The following is an 18,725-nucleotide window of genomic DNA, read 5'->3' as shown; positions in this document are numbered from 1 at the left end:
GGAGTGTAGCAGAGCCCATGGGGGAGCATAAGGAGAGCTTGGGGTCCCCACAAGAACTGAGGTGCTCGCTGCCTTTGTTTGCCGAGGACTCCTTTGACTGTTGCAGGATAGAAATATTATTATTATATTAACAACTGTTAAATGCTTCCTTTCAAATCACAGGAAAATCCCAATGTACATTAAGTAGGGCACACAAAAAATCCACACAGCTTTCCAAAATAAGTTACTTTAATCCTTTAAAGTTTCCATTCCCTGGCACCCTGGAGAAAGCTCTCTGAAGCTAACTGCATTTCCTTTCCCTTCCTCTTCCCAGCCTTCTGGCCCCGGGAGTTCAACAGATGGAAGCTCCCACTGGTGAACAACCAACCTGCGATTCCTTTTGCAAATGTGCTGAGCATGAATTAGCTATACCCAAGCCTGCCCTGCACGTCAGCAAAAGCAAGAAAACTACATCCAATCTTGTCTGTTTCATTACACCATGAGACATACATGTTAGAACCTCTTTTTCAAAAAGTGTTACTCTCCATTTCAGGGACAGTAAAATAATATGGGGCTATTTTGGGTTGGCAGATGTTGCTGCATAATTTCTCTCTCTGGTCGAGACCAACTATAGGAGTTGGTTTCCAACCGTAATCATAACACAAAAGAGTTATTGTATCAAAAGCTATCGTAGGCCATTTTTTTCTTCTGCACCTAACCACCAAACCATACAAACATTTTAGTGCCACCTTCTCTTGCTCACCCCAGAACTATTTTAATGCCTCCTTGCCTGGCCAGGACACTCTGGAAAGCTGCAGACTCAAGTGACGATCATTCCCGACCACAGGGCTAATGGGGCTTTATTTCATCACATGCTTTCATCTGGGAACAACTAGAATAGAAAACACCACACGCAAGAGGTGTGTTTTATTCTCAGTGAAGGAATCCCAGCCAAATTCTCCTCCAGCATCAGAAGGGTTGCAGACAGAAACAAAAAGCCAGAGTGTCACTGATTCTTATGCTCTTAATGCCGGGCAAGCCCATCTGGATGGGGTGAGGAAGGTCCCTTCCAAGTTCTCTTTATTCCACACTGAATAGAAACAGAACTCCCAAAATGGTTGGTTCCAAAGGCGGCTTCCGTATTTCAGTGCTGATGTAACTAAGTGAGGTGAAGCAAACATTCTGGTGCTTATGCTTTGGAGGCCACGTGAATTCTGCTGTCATTTCTTCAATAATCACGTTCTTAGATGATTGGACATGCCTTTTCATGTATTTGGATGTATAATTTTCTGTTTCGATAGAAGCACTTGAAAGAAAACAAACACCTAAGTCTTCAAACCTTCCTCCACTAACACAGAAAAAAAATCATCACACAGCATGTAAGCCCAAACTGCAAACAAAAGAAGAGTGTGACAGGCCTACCCCAAAATGCAAAGAGAAAACACCCAATTCTTTCTTTCTCCCAGTAAACAATTAGCTTCTCTTGCTCTTCTGGAGATTCAGGGCGAAGAAGAGAGTCCCACCAAATGGCCACACAACAGGGAGGCTTGTCCCCGCCCCCCTCCTATGTGCGATTCAGTGTCTGGAAGATTCGAGAAATTTGTAACATGACAGGCCCAGTTTCTGGATCATTCATCCACTGAGTGCTGTTTAAAGGGTTTTCAAGCATATCTTCAAAGGCTGCCAGAGAAAGGAAGGGAGAGATAATATTCATTATATAACATATATGAAAAGCTACAACATGTTACACATTCTCCACAAGAACTGGAGCTGGTGGTCGGAAAGGGAGACTCTACAACAGCCCAGCCCCCATCAAGGGAGACATCCAGTCAGGCAAAATGAGGTGGGGGGGCCTAGAGAAGAAATCCCCCACACTGGGGCAGAGGCAAGAACGTAAGAAGAGCCCGGCTGCTGGGTCAGGCCAAAGGGGGCCCGTCTAGTGGAGCCTCCTGTCCTCACAGTGGCCAACCAGGTGCCCATGGGAAACCCGCAAGCAGGACCTGAGTGCAAAGAGCACTCTCCCCTCCCACAGTTTCCAGCAACTGGTATCCTGCCTCTGCCTAAGGAGGGAGAAGCAGATTTCATCTGAATTTCATTTTAGCCTCTCGCTTGCTGGATAGGTGCCGTCATATCCTCAGTACAACCAAAGCAGAGTGATTTCCTCCTCTCAAAGGCCAAGTCTGACTCCAGTAAACCAGGCCAAAACTAGAGAGACTGCAAATAATTGTTGCAGATTCCTTTTGTTGCCATCTTTAGATCCTGCAACATAAGACCTTTTTTGTAAGCCTCCCACAAAATTGCAGGATTTTGGGTTCCTTAGTGCAAAAACTCACACCAGTCAACCCTGTACAGATCTACTCCATGCAATAAGATCACCTACCGAGTAGCGTTTTAGGATTTGTGAGGCCCAACTGTACCACAGGGTTTTCTAGGATGGCCTGGAAGAGGGGACTGGTGGGGTCAATCCCCTTGTCTAAGTCCTCTGGGGTGGGCTTCCGGTCTCCCAGCAGCCACTCACACTACAGCAAGTCAGAAGGAAACATGTTAAAGCAGCAAATCCTTTGAAAAGTTACTAACACTGCATGTAAAAGCAAAGAGAAAGTCATTTGTGATTCAAGCATGGCTCTGCTTCTAATATTAAGTTTATAAATCTTTGTACAGTTTTCCTTCCAAAAAAAATTAACTGAAAGCAACAGAGGAGAGGATCACACAGGAAGGAGACAATTCATATTGCTATACAGAAGCATCTTCTAGAGAAGTGTCTCCTAACTCTAGCAAAAAGCCTGGCTGCTGGATCAGACTAAAGGGGCCCCATCAAACCCAGCATCCTATTCTCACAGTGGCCAACAAGATACCCTAATAAAAAAGTAAAGGTGTCCCCGCACTTGTAGTGCGAGTCGTTTCCGACTCTTAGGGTGACGTCTTGCGACGTTTACAAGGCAGACCATATATATGGGGTGGGATTGCCAGTTCCATCACCAGCCTTTCTTTACCCCCCAGGATATGCCGGGTACTCATTTTACCAACCACGGATGGATGGAAGGCTGAGTGGACCTCGACCCCTTTTACTGGAGATTTGACTTCCTCCTTCCATTGGAATCAAACTCCGGCCGTGAGCAGAGCTTCGACTGAAAACAGATCCTGGGCACAACAGCACCTCTCCCTTCCTGCACTTCCCAGCAACTGTTATTCAGAAGCTTACTGCTTCCAACAGTGGAGGCAGAACATAGCCATTGTGGCTAGTAGCCGCTAATAGCCTTATTCTCCATGAAGATGTCTAATTCTCTTTAAAAAAGCCATCCAAGTTGGTGATCCCTTCTACCAGAGTCAATCTCACTTCTCTCTAATCTGCCACATTTGTAGCATCCATATTCCAGCAAGAGACAACTTGCTTGTCACAATTCTTTTATCTTCAAGGAAATAAAAACATTAGAGACAGACACAAAGCCCAAGGAGGCCAATGGAGGCTGGACACAGAAGTTGTTTACTACTCTAACCCCCACCCAAGTGTTTGCAACACCAAATTTGTCATTCCTACCTCATACTTGGCTTCCAACTCCCAAGTACAAAGCAGTCTCAGCTGTTAAAAGCGCTGGCATTACAAGGCCGCACCTTTTTTCCTATAGGGTTCACACACACACAACCCCAAGCTCCTTGATTTTGCCAAATAAAGATGCAGCTTTTCCAAAGCTGTACTCGAAGCAGGAAATATTCCATCTCAGGCAAGGAGCTGGATGAGATCGTCTTTAGTCAACAGATTCCCAGTATCTTCAATGTGTGTCGTGCTTCATTTGGATCTACTGCCGATAAAATTTCACTAGGGTGGCCCGTGGTTTCAACAGGGGGAGGAAAAAATCTGCCCTCTCATAATTAAGTGAATCTATATAACCCTCTCAACTGAAACATGTGGGGATCCAAACTTCTCTGTTCATGGTGCACCCATAAAGAACCCCACATCATTTATGCTAAACATTCCACCACAAGTGTCTCACAAGCAGGGTTGTGGAGTCAGAGTCAGAGTCGTGGAGTCGGAAGCAATTTTGGGTGGAGTCGGAGTCTGAGTCGGTAGAAATGTACCAACTCCTTCAAAATAAAACTTTCATAGGAATTTAGGAAAGTTTTCTTGTTCAGAAATTTTAATCAAATAAAATATATTTTATGTTCTATCAATCTAGCCTTATGATTCACGTGGTGGTGATGAAATGCCTTGTGCTACCATTTCACTACAGTAAATTTGTTATTACTAGTTAATATACATTTGCCATTTATGAACGTGTCAGTAGAAAAACAGGGGAGTCGGAGTCAAAGGTTTGGTGTACCGACTCCACAGCCCTGCTCACAAGAATCTGGACACATCACGAGGCCACCCAAAATGAGTTCTCTAAAGCAGCACGCCATGCTTGCAAGGCAGGGCAAACACGAGCAGGCCGAGCCGCCAGAGAGACAGATACTCACCGCTGGATTCTGCTGGTTGTTGTTCACTCTGAGCGCGTCCACCACCTCTCTCTCATCAAAGCCCATCTCCATCAAGGCAATGACAGCCTAAAAACAGAACCAGAGTCTCTTATGCCACGTTTGAGGCCGAGCTGCTTCTTACCTTCACACCCTCAAAAGGTCTGCAACATACAAGGGCCAGTTATCGCAATCCCAGGAGATAATCACCTGGCCCAAGTACTTGGCAGAGTGGAACAGTGGCAAAGCTCCGGCTGTTTGCCTTGCTGCAATTTATCAGCCTGCTGGTTACCTTCTTCATCTTGTACTCCTTTTTCTATTCTATATTTCTGAATGTTGTATCAGCATTTCTCTTCATTTTTAAGTCTGCATCTGTGTTGGAATTGCTTTTTACAATAAGTTTTTTTTAAAAAAAGATGTTTTGTTTTAATATATTTTAAAGTCTGTTTTTAAGATGTGTTATAGTGTTTTGTTTGCTGCCCAGGGCTCCTTCTGGGAGGAAGGGTGGGATATAAATTTAATAAATAAATTAATAAAGTCCCACTGATTTGAATGTGAGAATTAGGAATACTTTGGAGAAATACATATTCTTTTTCAATGAAATCAGAAGCTGCTGCTGTGTCTTGGACCAAGAGCATCCTCTTACATACAGAACCAGACAGACCCCCACATACACACACAAACAAAATGGAAGGGAAGGGGTTATATAAAAAAGCAAGTACAGTAGGACTCCACTCATAAGAACGTAAGAAGAGCCTGCTGGATCAGGCCAGTGGCCCATCTAGTCCAGCATCCTGTTCTCACAGTGGCCAACTAGGTGCCCATTATGGGAAGCCCGCAAGCAGGACCCGAGTGCAAGAACACTCTCCCCTCCTGAGGCTTCCAGCCACTGGTTTTCAGAAACATACTGCCTCTGACTAGGGTGGCAGAGCACAGCCATCATGGCTAGTAGCCATTGATAGCCCTGTCCTCCATGAATTTGTCTAATCTTCTTTTAAAGCCATCCAAGCTGGTGGCCATTACTGCGTCTTGTGGGAGCAAATTCCATAGTTTAACTATGCGCTGAGTAAAGAAGTACTTCCTTTTGTCTGTCCTGAATCTTCCAACATTCAGCTTCTTTGAATGTCCACAAGTTCTAGTATTATGAGAGAGGGAAAAAAACTTTTCTCTATCCACTTTCTCAATGCCATGCATCATTTTATACACCTCTATCATGTCTCCTCTGACCCGCCTTTTCTCTAAACTAAAAAGCCCCAAATGCTGCAACCTTTCCTCGTAAGGGAGTCGCTCCATACCCTTGATCATTCTGGTTGCCCTCTTCTGAACCTTTTCCAACTCTATAATATCCTTTTTGAGATGAGGCGACCAGAACTGTACACAGTAAACACTCATACAGCGGGTTACATTCTGGACCCCCGCAGAAAAGCGAAAACTGCTGAAAAGTGGAACTCATTTAATAGAATGGCACGCAACGCCTCAAAACCACCATAAAAGCGGAACAAGTGCCATATGAGTGGGGCTTTAGTCTAATTGTGTCTAACTGAGACCACTGCATTAGCGAAGCGCCGTAAAGTGGGGCCCTACTGTACCGTGAAAATCCAACCCTCTCATTGTATGGAATCAAATGTTTGTTTTTTGGAATTTGCTCGGAATCCAAGCAGTGAAGTTATGGACAATTTTCAGTGACAGTAGACTCTCAGGTATAAATCATAGAACAGTAGAGTTAGAAGGTGCCTATAAGGCCATCAATTCCAACCCCATACTCAATGCAGGAAGTGTGCTCCCCATTCACTGCAAACGAAAATGCACACACACAGACACATGGAGCATACCCGTGGATCAGGCCGAAACTCTCTTTTCCTGCGTATTTTCTTGAAAATTTCTGTCAAGTCATCTTTTGGTTCTTCTCTGCCAGCTTCTCGGCTGGCTCCATCGAGCGCTCGGGGGGTGGAGGCTGCCTCTGCTGCATTTTCCAACAAGAACTGCCCTGGCAGGGGGGCATCCACGGAGGGATCATCCGCATGTTCAATCAGCCATTCCATGGCCTGCGTCACAGACATGCTGCATGATGAAGTTCACACGTCAATAAGCGGCACCAGTATCTAGGCAAAAACAAGCAAGTGGGGAAACTGCCCTGTCCTGTGCCAACCACAGCTAATGATGCCTGGCAACTGGTCCCACCAACCAGTGACTTGCCTTGAGGCAAGGGGGTCTGAACATGAGAAAGGCAGTCACAAGCAGGCACTGTGAGTAAGCCAGAAGAAATCAATTAAACCTCAGCGGGACGGCGTGCCTAGGGTATCTCAGCAAAGCAATTAACGGCAGAAATCACGGCCAGTGCTCACATACCCCAAGGCCCGAAACCAGCCAGCTGTCTGTGGCTGAGGAAACCTAGAAGCTCAGCTAAACTGGCAGTGACCCTACCGGAATCCATCCACTAGTTGCAACCAGTTCCCTTAGGGACATCCCAAGCTGTGACTGAGGCAGCAAGGGCCCAAGCTAACGCACTCCAGCCACTTGAAAAGAGGCAGGCATCAGGCCCCATCTTCCAGCCCCAAGCCGGTGGGGATGTTCTTTGAAGCGGCACCCCATTATATGCAAGGGAATGCTGCATAATATGCAGTGGGGGGAGCGGAAATCACAAGCCCCCCTCAGTGGCTCTGCATGCAGACATGGACCTCCCTGGAGTCCTTTTCAAAAATTATTCAGGCCTGCATATTACTTGTACAAAGAAAAGTATCCGAAATCCCAATGCAATTCTGGGGGAAGGAAGTATAATCTACACCCACCTTTCTGATTCAGATTCAGTTTTTCGTATCTAGTTATCAGACTATCACAAAGCAAATGTTTAACAAAGGGAACAGCATGTCCATATAAGAGAAACACGTTAAACCTAAATAAAATTGACAAAACCACACATTCACACACATCCCACCATCATCTACAACAAACATTTATATATCTCCCTGGTAAATCACAGTATTCCCCTTTACAATCTGGTTTTTATTTTAACATGTTACAATAATGTGTACAAAAGCATGAATAAAATCATATAACAGAGTACATCTCGATGAGGAAATTTTATTTTCCCCAATTTACTAAAGGTCTTTATTGAATGGTGAACACCTGCATCAGCCCCAAGTCTTTAACTTACAGTCCGTCATGAATTTGTAAAACCACGCCACACTGAAGCACAAACCCCATCCAAGGTTGCAAAAAGGGAGGCACGAATGCCAACAATGATGCTTACTGGTTTAAGCGAAGGGCTTTGATGGCTCTGCTCTCTGGAAAGCCCATTTCTGTCAGCTGGCGCAAGGCAATTTCATCCACCCGATCATCTTCATCTTCGTCTAACATGGCTAGAGACAAAAGGCACGGGATCAGAACAGTGCACAATCAGTGGATTTAGCAGGTTCTAGAGACAACAAATGGAATTCTCCAGGCTTGAAGTATCTAAACAGGAGACTATTTGAAACCACACACCTTGGCATTAGATACCAAACTCTACACCACGATTCTCCAGATGTTGGTCTCCCAACTCTCATCAGCCCCAGCTAACATGTCCAATGGTTAAGGATGGTGGAAGCTGGAGGCCAGTAACAATGAAGGTTTACCATCCCTGCTTTATGCAAAATGAGATGAGACAAGACAATATTTTTGGACTGTGCTGGATTGTGGTTATCTTGAAAGAACTGGGAGTTCACAAAAGCTGGAAAATTTTAAGGATATATATTCTGAAATGTTTTAAATTGATTGTGCTCCCACTAAGTTCCGGGGGCCTGGGATGCACACACGTTGCATGAAAAAGGTCCCCAGCTCAGTTCCTGGCATCTGCAGTTAAAAGGATCAAGCAATGAGAAAGACTTTCTCTGCTGGAGACCTAGAGAGCTGCTGCCAGTCAGAGTAGAAATACTGAGCCAATCTGACCTGGTATTGGCAGCTTCTGTGATGCAGCCACTCTGCTGAAGCTGAGCAGGTCTGGGATCTGGTCACAGCCTTCACGAAGCCTACTTCGAAGCACCACCACCCCGTACACAGCTTGGATTGGCTCCCATGATGCAGAAAGCATTGAACCATAATGAACAAACAAGTGTGGAAACTGAGATGATGCACCTTGCTGGGCAGCTGCTTCTCAAAGCACAAAAGTGGCTTCTCCTTGGGACTGTTTGGCTCCCCATCAGCTGCTCCAGGCTTGGCACTGAAAGTTACCACCAGTATTTGTCAAAGGGCAGCAGGGGGCCTGATGTCATTTTATTTAAAAACATACATGTACCATTCTTCATGCTTTATCTGGTTTTTATTCTCCTGGTAACTCATAGAATCATAGAATAGTAGAGTTGGAAGGGGCCTATAAGGCCATCGAGTCCAACCCCCTGCTCAATACAGGAATCCAACTCTGAGAATTCTCTTCTGTCTGCATTCTTACTCTGTTGCAGCAGTTTCTACATGCTCACATTTTGTATGGGGAGTAACAAGGGATGTCACAGAATTCTACCAAAACTAGATTTAGGGATAATGCCTAGGCATCCAAACAAGGGTCAGAAACTGGGGCTGGAGCTATCCATATTGCTTCCCGAGACTATATAGTCTCAATTCCATCACAATCAACTCTACCTGCAGTCTTATTCAAACCTATACTGGCTCCAGATATTAAATCCATACATATGAATAATCAACATCTTGGATTTTGTAATCTACCATAAAATACATACAGCGAATGGATGGTCCATGGTGGTAAGTCCTTTCTTTCTTTCTTTCTTTTTAAAAAAGAGACTAACTGACATGCAGCAACAGTGACTAGCAATGAATGACTGCACAAATAGGAGCATATGAAATCCAACAGCCTGCGCAGTTCTGTGCAAATCTGTTGTTCCTGAGGCAATAAAAATAGGGCTGATCAGTGAATGTAAATGGATAGAACTACCTAACCCATGGATCAGACCGCTGGGTGCCAAAGAGAACGGGACAGGTTTAATAATTTTAAAAACTGTAACATCCTCCAGAACCAGGGGGCAAGTCTGGAACAGCAGTGAGATGGCCACTAGCTTGTTCTGTTCCCACCATGCTGAGCTCAGGGGGACCCTCCAAAATAAGCCCACACAGGAAGAGAGGGCTCTGAAAAGTACTCAGCGGACCCCACCCAATCATCCTCTAATTGTCATACGGCACCGCCCTCAGAGAAGGAGCTCTGTGCATGCATGTAACCTCTTGGGATATCTGTCACCACCAAAGAAAAGCGGGAGAAGGCGGCACTCGCACCCCACCACAGCCAGCCTTGCCCAGACCTCACTAGTCTCCAGAACAGCCCTGTAGTCCACGGCAGCAGCCACATTGACACTGGTCAATGGGCCAAACCTGTCTGAGGAAGAATGCAGGGGGGAAAACGTTCCTACCATTTGCTTTCTTAAAGAGCTCAACTGCATCCGGGTTTAACGCTAGCAGTTTCTGAGCAACTTCTATGACGGAGACCAAGATCTTCCGAAGCTCCGTCTGGAACTACAAAAAAGGAGATGTTGAATATATTTTTAAGCAGTCCTCCCAAAGTCACTTTCTGAACAAGCACCTTCAGCTCCAGCATTTGCACCACGGGAGGGAGGGAGGGGACACGTCTTTTACTGCCTCTGCAAAGAGCATTAAGCAGGTCAAGGTTGACTGGGCTGGATTTCTTAACCACTGTGCATCATTAGGTTCCTGGGCACGTTATAGTATCAGTTAAAACCAATTTCTAATCAGAAGAACAGGTGGGTCCTAAAAAATCTCTCTCAGGTGTCAAAGGCCAGGGTAAAGAGATGCATCTTCAGCGTAATGGCAGAAGCGATGGATCTAAGGTGCCAGATGAACCTCTGTGGGGGAGGGAATCCCATAACTCCGGGCTACCACAAAGAAAGCTTGCTCCCGGGCCACCACTCCCTGAACTTCTGAGGGCGGCAGAACTACCAAGAGGTGCCCCCCTTCGTCCACCTTAACAACCAAGAGGATCTGTAGGGAAGGAGGTGGTCTTTCAGATATTTGGGGCTAGATACACCTGAATTGGGCCTGGAACAAACTGCCAGCCAATTCTGCTGTTTTAAAACAGGTGCTATGTGAGCTGTAAATGAAGCTCCAGCAGGTAATCTGGCTGCTGCATTTTGGATCAGTTGCTGAGTCATCTCCAAGGGCAGCCCCATGTGGAACATTGCACAAAACCCAGTCAGGATGTTACCAGAGCACTGAGTGCAGTGGTCAAGTTACCTCTGTCCAAAAGGGGCCATACACATTCCTAGCCAGGGTTTCAGGACAGAGGGCCTTTCCGGCCCCACCGGGAAACACCATTGGAGACATCAGACCTTCTCTTTTTTGTTTTTCAGTATAGGCCTCTAAGATACTCGCAAGCAAGCTACCCTAGAAGGGAGAGCCAAAACCTGGAAGGTTCCTCTTTTCTCACTGGCTCTGCTACGCTGCTGGTCGAGAATTTTGTTCCTGAGTTTGCTTGCTTTCCCTCTTCCCTCCACGTCCCTTTTTCCTTTTGTGTTGCATCTTGATTAGATTATAAGCATGAGGGAAGGGACTGTGCTACACTTTGAACAAATAAAGCATGCATACAAAGATAGATAGACCAGAATTAGATTAAGTTAATGCTGGTAAAACACTAGCCAAGAAATGCTCCTTGCAAAAAGTTAATCAGATCAAACATCATTTTAGCTCACAAATATATGGGCAAGTTGTCTATTCTACTAAGAAAAGAAAAATGCCAAATCACTGGCCTGGTCTGCACATCACACTGAATTATAGTTTAAAATATATGATGGCTTAATGTGGGTGTGGGAAATAACTTTTGGCCAGAGGGTCAGATTTGAAAGCAGCCAATCTTCCCTGGGTGATACTGACAGATGGGCATCCGTGGCCAGAATTCAGTGTCTCCTGGGTCTGCTGCCTTTCTCTGCTGCCTTCAGCACAGCTCAGATCCACTCAGGAGCCAGTGTCTGGTTTGTTTACTCCCTTGGCACGGCAATAGCAGCAGCAGCAGCAGAAGAAGAAGAAAGGGGCTCTGTGAGCTACATGCAGCAGCATGCTGATCGTCTGCATGAAAAAACATATTTTGCAAACCAGGCCACTGAAAGGCAGGACAGGGCAGCTCTCCCCAGTGTTATCACCAGCGGTATAACGACTACTACAGATGACCAAGCAAAGCTGACAGCCCCCAAAGCTGCAACAGCCCAACAGAAGAGAAGCAGACTACTCACATCCCTCATGTTGTGGTGAGCCACACTGCGGTCCATGCTGTGGGAGGGGAGGCTGGTGGTTGCTTTCAGAATGGCCTCTTTATCAGGGGCTTTCTGATCCTGCTTCCGCTAAATGAGAAGGAAAATGTGTTACCCCCAAAAGGAGTATGTGTCACTGAGGCAAAGTATGATTCCTCCAGAAAGTAAGAAGAGAAATGGAGGACCTGCAGGTTCAGTACGAATCAGTATCTGAAGCCTTCTCCTTGTACCTCAGTGCCTTAGGGAACCTTAGTGCTGCCCTTGATTCTAGCCCTTGGCACCTGCTGGATCCACCAGGTGGAAGACAAGAGGCCCCCTCCTCCAACCATCCTACAAGCACCTTTTCTATTACCAGGAACAGAGGCCAGCTAGCCATTGCTCCTGCCTTGCAGTTCTTCCGACTCCCACTAAGTTTTTTTTTTAATAAAGTACTTACCGTATATTCCGGCGTATTAAGACGACTTTTTAACCCTGGAAAATCTTCTCCAAAGTCGGGGGTCGTCTTATACACCGGGTGTCGTCTTATTAGGGTTGCCATATTGCCCGGATAGCCGGGTTTTACCCGGATTCTAAGCATGCCACCCGGCGCCCGGCTAGCCCCTTAGGTGGCCAGGATTCACAGCTTTCATTTAAAAAAAAATTAAGTTTCTAGGTGGTGCGGTTCTCGAGATATATATAAAAACGTCAGGCACCCCCCCCCGGTTAAATCTTTTTTTAAACTACTGTATAGCACTTCGTAGCTTTAACCCCGCCCGTTCAGGATTTCAGCCAATCAGTGAAGTGTTTGTTTGGTGGCAGTGTCTGCAAAACTTCATTGCGAGGCCAGAAAATGGTGGTTTCCCCTCCTCTTTATCTGAAAATCTCATAAATTGGGTAGGTATATACATTTCAGTTTTTCCCCCTGTTGTGTGTAGGAGTCAGATCCTGGGCAGTGTTTTGAAAACCTTCCCAATAGTTGCTTTTGGGGGTAAAAACAGTGCTAATCCCATATGTCCAGAGTAAATCCTATTGAATTCAGTAGGAATTACTTTTGAGTAGACATGATTATGAATGTGCTGAAAATCAATGGGACTTTGGAGTGAATGTAAAAAAGAATTGTTTGTGTTCTCTTTCTGCCCCCCTCCAGTCCTATTTTAAAGCAAGTAGGCAGGGCTTACTTAGGTATTGCAGTTTTTATTCTGTAGGAAACTAATACTGATTTTTAAAAAACTAATACTGATTTTTCTGCAATGACCAATTGGTTTGACAATAAACTATTATATGGGCTGTATGGATTTATACATCTGCAGTGTGTGCGTGTGTGTATGGAGTCTTTCCAACACCCCTGTGAGGTAGGGTTGGAAACCAAGGCAGCTCACAACAAGAAATAAAGTCATTTAAAATCCAATAACCATAAAAACAAGTATAAACAGTTGCAAAACAGTGTAAAGTGGCATGATTCGGAATTTTGGGTTGTGTGAATGAAGTTGCTTATCACTTGAGGTTGCATTTCTGTCCCTGTTTGAGTAAGCCCCATTGAATACGCTGGGACTTGCTTCTGAATAAATAAATTTAGGATTGCACTATAAATATCTTTACAGTTTGTGTAAATAATAAATATATTTGATAGTTATGCTTATATAAATATTTCTTCATTTATCATATTTTTGGTTTTTGGTTAGGAATCCTGACTGGTTGTGAGATGCTTAGTTTTTTGCCTTATAGGAATCTTGTTGTGGTTGGTATGGTATTACATTTAGGAAAGTGTTACTGCCTTCTGTATTTTTTTTCCTATTTGCATTTCACTTATCTTTAACCTCACTCCGTTACAGATATAGAAGCAACAGCAGCATATGCAAGATAATTAACTCCCATTAGTGATAAGAACAAGAATTTATAATTATTATTTCAATTAAAACAAGAGGCTTATCAATACTTTGAAGAGGACCAGATATTTATTTTCTTTCTGAGCCCAGGACTGGGTCTTTCATGATGCCCGGTGGGGGGGGGAGCAGGAGAGTAGTCGATAAGACAGACATCCTGGCATTGATAATCGAATTAGCAAGGTATGTGTGGGGTTGTTGTACACTTCCAGGCTCAGTTTCATTTTGAGTATGGAGGTGGAACCTGTGTAGATGTGGTTATCAAAGGGAGAAGAAATTTTGAGTTAAGCAAAGCTCTGCTTTTATAAAACCTAAGAAACATACAGTACTTTGAATGTCTGAGTGCCTGCACCAGTGGAATACTGGAGGAACTTGTAAAACTTGCTGCAACAGTATTTAGAACTGAGCATGTGGTGTGAAAGACTCCTTTTCCTAACATTTTGGCTTGTTTTTCTCTGATTGTGTATTTTTATTGTTTTTACTATATTTGTAAGCTGTGCTGAGCTCTGTTTTTAACAGCAAAAGGGCAGGATATAAATTCTCTTAATCAATCAATAAATACTCCATAGTGTTGGAAACTAGAGTCTAGGCATTTAATGTTGCTTTTAAAAAAAAGATTTCTCACATCTTTCCCCAGTTTTTGGTGGTAATTCCTAGGCACAAAAACAAAACAACTGGACAATCCAAATATTAATATTTATAAGTTTATAAGTGACAGTTTTCCTGCTAAGTACCTGCATGTCATAAGCAGGGGTAGTCTTATACGGCGAGTATATCCCAAACTCTATATTTTAACTTATACGCCAGAATATACGGTATATATGCATTAGAAGAGGTGTACATAAACAACTGCTCTCTTGGAGACACATAAACACCCGGCATATCAGGCAAGGGAGGACAGGAAGATTGCCAGCAATCAGCTATAAATAGAACCCAAGAGGTCAGGAGCGATCAGCCCAAAATAGACTCCACATGCAGCACAGAGGCTGCGAGGAGACAGGGCCAGAGAGGTGCAGCTGCCTCCCACCTGCGACCTAATGCACTCCAGACCACCCTCTGCCTCCCAATGTACAATCAGCCACACGGTCCTACTTCCCAAGCCCCACTCTTAAAGTTCTCCCAAGAAACATGTTAGGCCAAGTGGCTTTCGACAGCTCCTTTGCTTCACCCCCAACCAAACTCGCTCCCGTCACATCAGGTTTTCACAGGGACCAATGGAGCAGTATGACTCGCAAGGTCAACACGGCACAAGTCAACGCAGATTATGCTTTCAAGGATGCAAGGAAGGAAGCACAAATCCCCATCCTCTAACATTACAAGCTGACAAGACAGACTCAATTCTGGGATTCAGTCAGACACACACACACCCAGATATCCTGCTAAAGTGAGTCAATGAGAGTAAAGACGAGATGCAGCCCCAGCTCCCACATGGCTCTGAACTTACTTTTTCCTCTGCAGAAACATCAGTCATTTTTAGAGGTGCGGGGGGGGCTCTTTTCTTTACCAGCACCAAAACATCTAGCGAGAGAGACAGAGAAAGAGAGAAACTGACTGGTGTAAGGTAATATGGCCTTGTGCAATTTCTGCTTTGACACTGTCAAAAGGAGTGGGAGGAGAAGTGGAGGGGGATCTTTTGCCATGTTAAGTTACCACTAGAGGAAGAGAAGCCCAGTGTTAGCATTGACAAAGAGAGATTAAATACTTACAGTGTGACTTCAAAAAGATTTCCAAGAACAGCGTATAAAGATAGGGTACGTGACTTGCCCACCCACCACTTCAGTAACACCCCCGTCAGTGTCCCTGAGGGGCTGAAAAAGCATCTGAAAGTTGTCCTTCAACAAAGCCATTCCTGTAGCCACAACTACTTCCTATTGACAAGAAAAATGCTTTCTACCATTGCTTAAGATCAGTCTGACTAGCTTGATACTACCTGGAAGTTACTCTCAGAATACTCCCTTACCTCCGTCTTGAATATTTTCCTCCAAGACAGTTTTCGTGTCAGTCAGCACCTTTTCTGAAGCAGCATGTATCATTTTGTGGTGAGTTATGCTTTTTGGGTCCTCCAGACTCCCAGGTGCACACTGAGGGAGGAAAGAAAAAAGAAGAGTGAAATTACTGCACTGGATGTGTTTCGGGCGAGGGGGGCATATTCTGGATCACGTTGTTGCCTCTCAGTGTTGCAAAGGCTCCACACGGCCAAACACTTATTGGGCTCACCACAGTTTCAGCAACACAATACAAAACATGGAACTGACAGTAATTCCTGTGAGCTGACAAATCACGCTAAGGCACCACACTGCTCTTTTTTGGGGGGGGGAGTCACGCCGCAAAAGAGAGAAAAGAAAAAGGGAAAGGTTTGGAGGAAACTGGCCAAGCTCTGTGGCACAGCACAGCACACCAGTGGCACGCCAGTTCGAGCCTTGGTAGCCTTGCCAGGCAGCGAGCAGCGCTGAGGAAGACCTAACCCGTGCCAGCGCCGCTGCCTGCCAGCGCCTATTGCCCTCCAGCGTGCCAGCGCCTATTGCTCTCCAGGCGTTGCTGGACTCCACGCAGCTCCTATCACCCCCAACCTCGCGAGGGCTCGGCGGGGGGCTCGGCCAGAGTGGCTCAGGGTGCGGGGGGGGCAGATTCAAATTCCCCTCCGCCCCAAGCCCGCCGAGGCGACCTCGAGCCCGCCGCTCCCTGCCAGCGCCTGGCCTACCTCGCAGGGCTGGTACCGAGAGAGCAAAGCGAGGGGGAGGAATGGGGCAGCCCGCCTCGAAGGAAGGTGCGCCGGGCAGGGAAACAAGGCGGACGGCCGGGCCTGCCTCTCCCGCCGCCCGTCCTTACGTGCTTGAGGCAGCGCTCCTTGAGGCGCTCCACGGCCGTGTCTTCGGGCACCTCCTCCAGCCACTCGGCGCCGTCCAGGGCGCAGATGCGGAGCCGCAGCACCTTCGCCGCGAAGATCTTCTCCTCCTGCACGAACATCGCCGCATCCCGCGAGGAAGGCCGGGGCCGAACCCCGTCCGCCTCCTCCCTCCCTGGCGCCGGGGCTACGATGCCGCCACCGCCGCCGCCGCCACCCGCTCCCTCCTCGGGGCCCCACGACCGACCCAGAGCACGGCCCTGACAGACTGACTCACTGGGCCGGAAGTGGGCGGGAGGAAGCCCGGGTGCCGCGCGGCATGCCGGGAGCTGCAGTCTCGGCCCGAGAGAGCGCGGCGGACGTGCCTGCCCCCTAGAGCAACGACGGCGCTCGGAGAGGGAACACCTCCCGGTGTAGAGGGGCGATTTCCGGGTCCTCCTCTTACATGCCCGCCCCGAAGGATGCCCATAGAGCTGTGGAGGAAATGGAGCCTCCAGGAGCCGGCGACGGGACACCTCTGCTATTTCCAATTCCTGGGGTGAATATATGATTTTTAAACATGAGAACAGCCCCGCTGACGTTAACACAGCCCATTATCCCCCTTTGATAGATCTTTGGGTGAGGGTGTGCTGTGGTTGAGAGGTTGCAACATTGCAAAGCTCAGTCCGCGGCCGTTGAAGCCATTTTCCCGCCTGACGCCAAGGACTGAACCGTGGGAACATGAGCTCTACCACCGAGCTTCAGGTGAGGTTGGCTTCCCAGTAAGTGTGCCAGAATATCTGCAAAAAATGAGAGGTTGAACGTTAGATGCCAATTTGTGTCGTGCTCTCAGATCTTCACAGCCCCTTCCTGAAGGAGGAGGGGGAATGGAAAGCATTTGGAATGCTTCCTGATAATTGGTTTTGCCAATTCAATTTAGAAGTCACAGAGAGGCAAAGGCAAAGTCATCCTGGAGAGTTCAGTTGCCAATTGTGATGGATTGGTGATAGTCTAAAAATGACAAAACACCACAAGAGGGCACATGAGGACTGGCAGCACCAGTCAGGGAAAATTGAACAGTACACCTCATTTGGGGCTGTCCAGGTGTCCAACTGTGATTGATGAGGTCCAATTAAGCAGCAAGACTTCACAAGAAGTTTTGCAAGTGCAACACATGTACACACACATTCTTTTTTTGCACGTTACCTATATATTTAAAACTAAAGCAATAAATATCATTCAACTTTTACTTCCCTTGCAGATCTAGGCACAGGAACAATGCAGGATGGACTGAAACACAGAATCATGTAGCTGAAAGGCAGGCAGAAAATAAAGTCCAAAATAAAGACCCATAAGGCGTCAAGATTCTTCCACATCTCTCACTCTCTCACACGCAATCGACCCACATGTTCCAGGCCACAGAGGAACAATCATGATACAGGTTGAGGATGTGGAGCAGCTTTGACCCACGTTCCGATCCTCAGGCAACATTACTTGTTCCTGAAACCAGAAGATGTCCCCCCAATGGACGTTCGTGAGACCAACCAGCCAATGGGGAAAGAATGCTCTGGCCCCATCCTGCAGCCAAAGGAACAAGGACTACCAGTCACTATTCCAGGAAGAACCCCAAGCAAGAAGAGAGATCATCCTGCTCCAAACTGGATACAAACGGCCCTGGAGAACTGACTTCCCCTTGTTTGCCTTCTCTGTGGAGCTTGTAAACCTGGTGGGGGGGGAGGGGACGCTTCCAAGGTTTGTTGATGCTGTTAATTGATGTGAGCCACTTTGGGATACATCTATTGTCTGAGAACTAGAATTAAAATACAGAACAAACAAACAACTCCTGAAATGAACAACCTGTCAGTTCCCCAATATTCAATTGGAATACTTTTATCAGGATACAGAAGGAAATAGAAGGAAACAGAGTTTAGACAGACGGCACAAACAGATATCAAAAAGATACACTGTTAGCTATATTTTTGCAGAATCCTCACAAACCCTGGAGATTGGCCTATTTTCCTCCAGGCCAAATGGCCGTCTTTCTAAGGAAAAGGGGTTTCTTGGCAGAAGTTCCCTCCTTCTACCAAGGGGGGTTGGTGGCCAACTAACCCCTTCTTAGAAGGTGGAGAAGATTGTCTCATGACCCTTTTGCAGGCCTGGGTGCTTCCTGCATGCGTGATTGTCGCCTCCCATTTCCCAACTGCTGGCTGGGAACAAGCCCATTTACCCCCTGAATGGTTTCCGGTCACATGTTGTTTTGCCATTATCCTCCTTAGCTGCTCCTTTACCATCTTCCTCAACACACCACCATTGGCAGGTGCTTAATCTTGCAGCTTGCCTACATCTTTATTTTAAAACTCACAGAAT

At 46.2% G+C, this 18,725-nt stretch overlaps 1 protein-coding gene across 1 annotated transcript; it reads right to left on the bottom strand.

The window, feature by feature from the left end:
- Positions 1 to 210: 210 nt before the first annotated feature.
- UBAC1 (UBA domain containing 1) lies at positions 211 to 16,669 on the bottom strand. The gene is made up of 10 exons (XM_061603947.1): positions 16,364 to 16,669; positions 15,495 to 15,615; positions 14,979 to 15,052; positions 11,655 to 11,762; positions 9,825 to 9,927; positions 7,682 to 7,790; positions 6,264 to 6,492; positions 4,435 to 4,521; positions 2,360 to 2,498; positions 211 to 1,659 (listed from the first exon to the last, which is right to left on the bottom strand). The coding sequence occupies exons 1-10, from the start codon at positions 16,499 to 16,501 to the stop codon at positions 1,544 to 1,546; spliced, it is 1,224 nt and encodes a 407-aa protein (XP_061459931.1). The 5' UTR covers positions 16,502 to 16,669; the 3' UTR covers positions 211 to 1,543.
- Positions 16,670 to 18,725: the final 2,056 nt, after the last annotated feature.

The sequence above is a fragment of the Rhineura floridana genome, chromosome 20 (assembly GCF_030035675.1).
Source record: "Rhineura floridana isolate rRhiFlo1 chromosome 20, rRhiFlo1.hap2, whole genome shotgun sequence".
Taxonomy (NCBI): domain Eukaryota; kingdom Metazoa; phylum Chordata; class Lepidosauria; order Squamata; family Rhineuridae; genus Rhineura; species Rhineura floridana.
Note: the sequence above shows the minus strand (reverse complement) of the source record. Positions and strands in the feature narration are given on the sequence as shown.